At 49.2% G+C, this 9,728-nt stretch overlaps 1 protein-coding gene across 1 annotated transcript; it reads right to left on the reverse strand.

Annotated features, from left to right (window-relative positions):
* Positions 1 to 697: 697 nt before the first annotated feature.
* LOC142588639 (uncharacterized) lies at positions 698 to 5,183 on the reverse strand. The gene is made up of 3 exons (XM_075700467.1): positions 4,764 to 5,183; positions 4,413 to 4,717; positions 698 to 809 (listed from the first exon to the last, which is right to left on the reverse strand). The coding sequence occupies exons 1-3, from the start codon at positions 5,181 to 5,183 to the stop codon at positions 698 to 700; spliced, it is 837 nt and encodes a 278-aa protein (XP_075556582.1).
* Between the last annotated feature and the right edge of the window lie 4,545 nt (positions 5,184 to 9,728).

A 9,728-nucleotide genomic window follows, 5' to 3' on the forward strand; every position in this document is an offset into this window, starting at 1 on the left:
TACGTTGCAGAAAAGACCTCATCTTGGCAGACATGCTCTCGCGAGCCACAGCCGTGATGCCAGACCAGGGTGATGCAGACGCTGATGCCGATGTGGAAATCCATGCTGTGAGTGCGGTTACAGCTCTTGTCAGCAACGTCCTGTTGAAGCGGCTAAACGAAGATACTAGTAAGGATCCCTATTCGCGCGCGACAATTCAGGCCGTTCGCAATGGCGAAAGAGTTGAAGGAGAGCTGAAACCATTCGCAGGCGAGCTGTCAATTGTGAAAGGTAGTCTACTGAAAGGTACAAAAGTGATCGTGCCTGTGTCCATGAGAGGCGTGATGACGGCACGAGTGCCTGAAGGCCACATGGGATTAATAAATGTAAAGGAGGGCAGGAAGATTCAATTTCTGGCCAAGCATTAACCCAGATATCACAGAAACGATCCATAGGTGTGCTGTGTGCAAACGCTATGCATATAATCAACCCACCGACCCACTCATCATTAGACCTGCACCGCATTGCCCATGGTATAGGGTCGGTGTCGGCCTATTTGAATACGGTGGAAGGTCGTATCTTTCAGTGTATGACGCTCCTTCTAACTTTCAAGAAGTGGAGGAGCTGAGTGACACATCGGCGACTACCGTCATTGACAAGCTGATGCCATATTTGCGATATATGGTGTTCCATATTAGGTATGCACAGACAACGAACCTCAGTTCAGAAGCCGATAGTTCTGCCGGCTTGCAAGCATGACTTCAGGCATGTCACCTGAAACCCGGAGTTCCTGAGGTCCAACGGACTTGCAGAGAAAGGCGTACAGGTAACTAAAAGAATTTTGAATAAAACGAAAGAAGCAAGAGAAGATTTCTGGCTGGGGCTACTTAGCTACAGGTTGTGGTGACACGGCATGCGAGCGTGTCTCGTATGCGTGTCGGAAGGAACAGTCGACGAGCCGCGCTCCAGGTGACGAAAGGGAAAAGTCCCCCGTTTATTGTGCTGGCCGATAATATACATTCTGGGGACGTCACGTGTCACAAGTAGCTTGGCACTCGCAGTGGTTGTCCAGCTATCTGTCGTGACGTTACACGCCGCACACAGGCAGGCGATAACAGCACATCCCTCTTTTTCAAGGACAGGAACATTCGCACATACATGGTAGAGAATATGTTATACCAGAAAAAAAAACAGAACAGCAAACCACTCAAAGTCACGTCGTATGGATTTCTTCCCCACACAAGAACATTCGAAAGTACAAGACAGAACATATATTGTACTAGAAAAACACTGAACACTAAACACCAAAGCACTACTCATCAAAGCCCAGTCGGATGGGTTTCTTCACCAGTCTACCAAACCGTGTTACAGTGGGAGTGGGGTCACCACTGGCCACCGCGCGAGTTGGAGGCCCCGCTGAATCTGTTGCAGTCGCGCCATCTAAGCTATGAGCCAATTGTGCCGCGCTCGGCTGCTCCGCGGTTTCTGGAAATTCGTAAGTTTCCATGTGCGCCCTTTCTTTTGGGAGACGGTTAAGCATTCTCCTGTTTCGGCGGAGGCAAACGCCGTCGTCTCTTCGCACTACATATGACCGCGGTTTCGGTGCTCGTGCGAGGGCTGTGGCCTTGGATTGCATGTCTGTCACCCAGACCAAGTCACCTGCTTTTAGCTCGGGAAGCCGTCTGGCCCGATGGCGTCGGTTGTAGTAGCGGCATTGCCGCCGTCTCACCGTCTGGTCTCTGGCCACGACTTTCGGGCTGCTTTTTCCCGGATTTCGATGACATGGTAGCATTGGGACTTGTCCTCAGTCTCCTACCCATAAGTATTTCCGCAGGACTGACCCCAAGAATGCCGGGCGTCGCCCTGTAAGCCAACAATGCCAGATAAGGGTCTTTAGACTTTAGAAGGAGGTGCTTAACCGTCTGAACCATTCGCTCTACTTCCCCGTTGCCCTGCGGGTGCCTCGGACTCACGGTGACATGGCGAAACCCGTATGACATAGCGAACTGTTCAAACTCAGTCGCCACGAACTGAGGACCGTTGTCGGTCACCACGCACTCAGGGATTCCATGCCTAGAAAAAATACTTTTCAGTCTATCAATGACCGTTCCCGACTTTGTGGAAGGAAGAATGGCTACCTCAGGGTAACGTGAAAGATAATCCACGGCGACAAGATATGCCTGGCCGTTGATTACGCACAGATCTACTCCCACTCTCTCCCAAGGAAACGATGGTGTTGCGGTTGCTATCATGGGCTCGGCTAGTTGCTGGGCATGTCGTGCGCAAACAGTGCACTGATTCACGAACTGTGCCAGATCGGTGCTCAATCCTGGCCACCAGACAGAACCTTTAGCAATATTACGACAACGCACGATACCCTGGTGCCCATCATGTAGTCTACACAGCACTTCCGTTCTTAGAGACTGTGGGATTACAAGCCTTGTTCCTTTCAACAAGAGACCATCAATTATGCTAAGGCATGCTCCATCTTGCCAGTAAGGCATGAGGAAAGAAGGAACATTCGGTTTCCTTGGCCAATTGGTTTTACACAGTCTGCGCAGGTGTTTGCAAACGGGATAATTAATTTGACATTCTCTCACTCTGGATAAAAAATTGTCCCCCGTTTCCAAGCCAAGCAAACACGCCTTAGAGTACGCTGTGATATCTGACACACTCAAGCCTTTTTCAGAATCGCTGCCTGCTACAGGGGATCGCGAGAGGGTGTCGGCCGTGACTAGCGATTTGCCGGGAACGTACTGGACCGTGAAAAGATAGCGCATAAGGCGTAGCCGGAAGCGTTGAATTCGAGGGGGCATATCATCAATGGCCACCTGGCCCAGTAAAGACACTAAAGGCTTGTGATCAGTTTCAAAGGTAACGTTTAGGCCACGGATGTACTCGTCAAATCTTTCGGCTGCCCACGTGAGCGCTAGCGCTTCTTTTTCTATCTGGGAGTATCGCCGTTCTGTGTTCGTGAGAGAACGAGACGCGAAAGCTATTGGTCTACGGTGACCGTTTTTCTGCTTTTGAAAAAGAACAGCTCCCAGTCCGAAAGAGGATGCGTCCGCTGAAAGGATGGTAGGAAGCGTTGCATCGTACATGGCCATACACTGCGCAGAACAAATGAGCTCCTTTAGCTCGTTCAGCGCTTTTGCTTGGTCACACCCCCAGACCCATTCGCTATCTGTGCAAAAGAGCACGCATCGGAGCGGTAGTTTGCGGCAGGTGAGGCAAAAAGCGACCTAGGTGATTGGCCATGCCGAGCAAGCTTCTCAGTTCGGTGACATTTTTCGGTGCGTTTAGATTCTTAATAGCGCTGACCTTCGCTGGATCAGGCTCAATTCCGTTCTCATTCAGAATATGGCCCAGAAATCTCAATTTATTAACGCCAAACAGGCACTTTTCTTTGTTCAGAGTCACGTTTGCGCTAGCTAGGCGTGACATAACATCAGCTAAACGTTCGTCATGCTGGGCTTTCGTATTACCAAACACTAAAATGTCATCCATGACGTTGACAACGCCTGGCAGGCCACATAGGATCTCTGACATCCTTTTCTGGAAATACTCCGGAGCGGACGTAATTCCGAACGGAAGTCGGGTAAAACAGTACCTCCCGAATGGAGTCAAGAACGTAGTTAGTTCTTCAGAGTCCCTACTCAGTCGGACTTGATGGAACCCCGAGAAGGCGTCAAGCTTCGAAAACCATTTCGCGCCCGCCTAATGCTTGTTCGACCGTAGGTAGCGTGAAGCGTTCACGAACGACGCACTTATTTAACTTTGTGAGGTCGACGCATACTCTCAGTTCCCCCGACTGTTTAGTTACCAGGACTATTCCTGCGCACCAATCCGTGGGGCCGTCTACCTTTCTAATTATTCCCATGCGCACGAGTCTCGATTTCCTGCTTTAACCTTTCCATGAGCGGAATCGGCACTCGCCGCGGAGCGGTTATGGCATGTGGAATTGCGCCCGGTTGTAGCCTGATTGTGTATTCTCCTGGAATAGTGCCTAGACTACGACTCATGCGCGGAAAAAGTGTCTCATACCGTTGCTTCTCTGCAGTTAGCGAGTCGGCAAATTTAACGATACCTAAAGCCTCTAAGGCTGGCAGCCCGAGAAGTACGTCGCGAAGAGGGCTAACGACATAGCACGTTTGTCGGACAGTCCTCTGTTTCCACGCAATCTCTGCGACAAATTTGCCTAGAACATTGAGCTTGTTCCCGCCAGCCCCCTGTAGCACCTTGTCTGCGTTATCCAGGTGGGTGGGCAATCCTGGAAATGTAGAAGGTAGAACCGACACTTCTGCACCCGAATCAACTTTAGCAAAGATAGGCACAGAGTTTATCAGAACCTGGACATAGCGCGCTTTCCCGGCCGCGTCAATCGCGCCAATGAAAGTTTCCCTGTTACCATGTTCGACAGCCGAGACGCGTACCTTTCTTTGCGCTGAAGGCAGGCTTTCGCAAAATGTCCTTTGTTACCACAGTAGTGGCACTTGGAAGCTTTGGCTGGGCACGTCGACCTCGTGTGCGCGTCGCCGATGCAGTAGGGGCACCGTCCCTCTTTGTGCTGCGGGCGTTTCTGGTGGCCTACGGCGTCCACGATGGCACCTTGGTCCTGAAGTTCTGGCGGGCTCCCGATGTGGGCACCCTCCGGTCGAAGGCTCTGCTGCTGCTGACGCACGGTTTCCTCTAGGCGAGCCTTGGCCAGCGCCGTAGCCAATGTCAGCTGCGGATCCATCTGCAAGGCCTCGGATAGTTGCATGTCCCGGAGCCCGACGACAAACCTGTCCCGGATGAGTCTTCTTCATATCCCCAATGTCGCAGCGGTCTGCCAGCACGTGAAGTGCGGTTGCGAACTGATCCACCGACTCTTCTGGTCGTTGCTGGCGTCTGTGAAAGCAGGCACTTTCATAAACAATGGTCCGCTCTTTGACGAAATGACTGTCGAACCTCTGCTTGACGACATCGTAACTTTTTGCTTCATCGTCGGTCAGCTCAAATGTAGCAAAGACTTCGCGGGCTTGGCGTCCCATTGTGTAAAGTAGCGTGCGCACCTGGGCCTCTCCCGAACGTTCGTTGAGAGCTGTGGCGAAGCGGTAGTCATCGAAGTGGTCGATCCACGCCGGCCACTCTGACGTTTTGTCAAAGTCCAGCGGTGGTGGCTGCTGGAGCCCGGGGATTACCGTTGCGGGCTTGTTTGCCATTTTCTGGAAATGCCACCGTCCACAGCCTCAGCGAGATAGTTGACCACCGCCCACTTCTGACACCATGTGGTGACACGGCATGCGAGCGTGTCGCGTATGCGTGTCGGAAGGAACAGTCGACGAGCCGCGCTCCAGGTGACGAAAGGGAAAAGTCCCCCGTTTATTGTGCTGGCCGATAATATACATTCTGGGGACGTCACGTGTCAAAAGTAGCTTGGCACTCGCAGTGGTTGTCCAGCTATCTGTCGTGACGTTACACGCCGCACACAGGCAGGCGATAACAGCACACAGGTCAACCCCCTTAGAAGATGGAGGATCACCCGAAGAACTGCTCCAAGGAAATCGATTAAGATCGACTCTTCCTGATTTCAGCAACCAGCAGAGAACGCAAGGGCGGAAACATGTTCAAAAGGAATATTCAAGGCGGGTTCTACCACCACTGGAAAAGGGACAGACTGTTAGGCTGAATAAAAAGTTTTGGTCACTGAAAGCGAAAGTAGTTAAGCACGTGTATCCAAGATCGTACGAAGTGTTGACCGAGGACCACAAAACACTATCGCAACAGGCCACATCTGCTCCCCACAGGTGAAGGTTTCATCCAGGAAGCACTGGAAGATGACCACGGTACTGACGAACGCAAACAAAGTACACACGCCGCTCCAGACCTGCCCGACCAGGTTAACGTACCGCTTGCAATGGCGACAGACCCCACTACATCATTACGAAGATCTCGCCGCCAGTACAGACCACCTGAACGTCTGCAGTCCAACTCGAATTTCCAATAATTGTCTTGAAATCCTTAGTTTTTAATACTGTGAGGACGTGCATAACGTAGCTGCTGTTCTAATATGTATACTTTCAAAAGGAGAGGGATGTATAGTGATCTGATAGTACGCTTACCAGCGCAACCCACGTCATTATTTCTACTCGGCAGGAGCCGGTGCCCTTTCTCTTTACTTTTTCCTCTTTGCTCTTGGCGTGTCTCTATAAGCAAGCGCAATAAAGGACGCAAGAAGTTTTTCGCCCTTCACCATGTCGGCCTGGTCAATGCTTCGCACACGCCCATAACGCACGGAACGTTACACCTAAATGACACAGCGCGCCAGATTGTTCTAGGGCTGCTACATAAAATTTGGCCAGCAGTTTACTAATGATTTAGAAATCATTTCGATAGAGCAGCGGGGCTGCTATCGAAATTTGCTAGCAGCGTGAGAATGTGCATACAAGAGAACGCAGAGCCCACTTTTGCTCTATCCTTTCACTTCGACCATTTCTTGCTACTTCAAACGAAGGTTCGTTTCCCTTTCTCCTACTATCTTGAAAATTAACAACTTTCTACAGTATAGCTTCCGTCTTATTTACCTCTATATAGGCGCTTTGCCATAATAAGAAAACACGCTGAATAATTTCTGCGCTATTTCTGAACGTTACAGACGAATGATAATCGAGAAATATTTAGCGTCATTAGCGTTACTAGGATACTTAGCGCACTTTCCGCTGTCTCTCTTTCCCGTCAACTTGAGTCACTTGTCACGGATGGTCGAATGGGTAGAGCGTCGGGTGCTGTGCTGAGGTAACCGCCGGACGATGCAACTTAGGTCACTGGATGTGTACCGCCCTTCAGTGAACTTCCTTGACGCCAATATTGGGTCTCAAGGTATGTGCCGATCTTCAATGAACTGGTTTGATTCCAGCGTGGGTCACAGGGTACATTGAAATTACTCGGTATGTGGCGCTGGGTATGCGCCGCTCATGGATGACCCTCTTTGCATACGCCAACTTTGGTCACTGAGTGAGTATCGCTGTTCAATAAAAAAAATCCTTTAAAATTTCTCCGGAGCTGGGCGGAGTGGAACGTGCGTCATGTATGTTTAGACTATCTTGCCTGAGTATATTCACACGCGAGCCGCTCGCAGACTTAGCGACGCCGCCAGGTGTCGCAGCGTGTGCAGGAGGCGCGAGACGGGAGCCCGGCTGCATACATGCCTCATGCATGATACGTTTTGTCGCTGACAATAAGGCTTTTCGTTAAATTGCGTAAACGCTGATTGCATTAACGTAGACCTCCATCGTGAGCTGGGTTCCGTCGAAATTTTTCCCTGTAACACCGCTTTTAAGGAATCAGGTACCCTGCTATGGATTCGCACAATACTGCTCAGTGCTTTGAAGTATCACGACTACTCTCGTTTTGATTTCATTATTTGCTGTCCAATACAGCTCAATAGCTAGTTTACCTCTCCATCTCCCCTATCCACTATATTGTTTCCCAGGTCTGGTGTAACACCATCTCCTCTCCTGCTGTCCACATGTATATGAGCTACTTACTGGTTCGTTCCATGACATATTTGCACATTTTCTTCGCTTTGAGCTAATGTACTTAGAAATCTGCCAACCTTTCCCGTAATTTTCCTACGCCCTTCCTATAGAATGCGAAAATGGGGTTGTTGTGGAATGCGGACGACCGCGCAAATATACCGCTCCGTTAGAGCATATTTTTTAAAGGTTCTACTGGTGAACTGAGCGCGTGTAATTAGTGTCGTTATGCTCCCTTATATGAGGATTAGATGAGGATTACCTGCTTAACTGCTGTTACGTTATTTTCCGCTTCTTCATCGGGTGGATACAAAGTGATGCCAAGATGTACTTTCTGCAAAACCACCCTTAGCGGTGCGTACGGGTACACGTCGAACATTAACATTCGGTTAATATTATGCTCACATTCAGTATCGGTGCAAACTCAATATGACGCGTTCATGGTAAACACGAAGGTATTGGCACCTCTTGAAATTGAATGGTGGTATATCTCACCAAAACTTCGTTCTTTCAACATTCTGGTGTTCTTGCGCGTTTAAGTGCCTTGATACCTAAACTACATTTGCTGTCATTTACTTAAGCATGGAAATGAAAAATACATAGCGCGCCGTATTGTGTAAAAACTCTGTTAAGTCGGTACAATGCGCACTACCTAGTCAGTGCTTAATGTACAGATTACGCACTGATGCATAGTGTTGGTTAAATGTCATGTACACAAACGCGCACCTAGCAAAATAACAAGCTGACCCACTTTGCGGTTCGGCCATACGGCACTGTATTGTACCTAGTTTAAAGACGTCATGGAAAAATCGCCGATTGCTTAGCGTACGTGGTTTAAGCTGATGCAAGTCCGGCCGGCCACATAGGCTGTTGCACAATAGCGATATATTACTTGCCACAATGTCGAAAAAATATTCTTACGCGTTATCACAGGAAATTTGAAATTAACGACGTGTACGGGCAGGAGATAATTTGCACGTACGTACGTGCAAACGTGCAGCGGCGCTTATAGCGAGCTAAATAAGGAAAATATCTAAGTATCTAATGATACAATTGGCAAGTATCTTATCGGATACGATAAGTTTGCGATTACCTTGGGTCTGTATATCATACATATGTGTAAAATATTATGCTCCCAAAAAGATGGGAAGAAGCCGAAGTTAGAAGCGAGCGTGGAGCTGAGCGCGCGCCTGCATTTTTTTATTTGTTTTGACAAGCGTCGAATAAAGAAGACGTTCTCCACTTTGGCTCCGCTTCCTGGTTTTCAACATATGGTGCCGTGACCGGGATGTCAGATCTACAGTTGAAGACCCCTGACGATGAAGCGAGCTACCTGGAGAGGACGACCGACCGACGCGATCAACGCGACGACGCTGCGACAGAATCGAAGAACGATCCACGTTATCACGAAGCCACCGATTCCCGACGTGACGACATGGAAAGACTACGACAGAAGCGTGCTACCGTTCGAGCGGCAGTCACCAGGATCATCAACGACATGACAACTCTTTTGCAGACGGAACCAACACCATCTGGTGAGCTGACCGACCATCTTAACCTATTGAAGATAAAGGAAACTATGCTTACGGCCCTTGATAACCAAGTAGAAGAGCATGTTACCGATGATAGCCTTGAGGATGAGCTTCAAAGCGTCGGACAGTATCAAGAATCTATCGTCCTCACGAAATCCCGCGCTGAACGCATTTTATCCGATCAGAAAACGACTACGCAAGCATATCTCACGATGACTTTCATGAAGCACGCGCACACGTTAAGCTACCGAAGCTCGATGTGCCAAAATTTCACGGTGACCCCGTTAAATGGCCAGAATTTTGGGATCAATTTGAGTCTACTGTTCACCATACCCGATACATCACAGACGTAGACAAATTGAAATATCTTCGGAGTTACTTGATGGGTAAGGCGGAAGGTGTCATCAGCGGCCTGTCGAAAACTAACGAGAGCTATAGCATAGCTATAGAACTTCTCAAAGAAAGATTCGGTCAGAAGTCACTGATTGTTAACGACCACATGTGTCGCCTTCTAAACCTACGTAAAGTTCGTTCTTGCGAAGATTTCGAAGGGCTTCAAAGGTTGCATGAAGAAGTGCAGACTTGCGTCAGATGCCTGCATAACCTTGGCGTCGAAGAAAAAGAATATGGAGTGCTTCTGAAAACTGCTTCAATACAAAATCTTCCGCAAGAAATGGTACTCCGTTATAATCAGCGCATC

This window comes from Dermacentor variabilis, chromosome 7 (genome assembly GCF_050947875.1).
Source record: "Dermacentor variabilis isolate Ectoservices chromosome 7, ASM5094787v1, whole genome shotgun sequence".
NCBI classification, from domain to species: Eukaryota; Metazoa; Arthropoda; class Arachnida; order Ixodida; family Ixodidae; genus Dermacentor; species Dermacentor variabilis.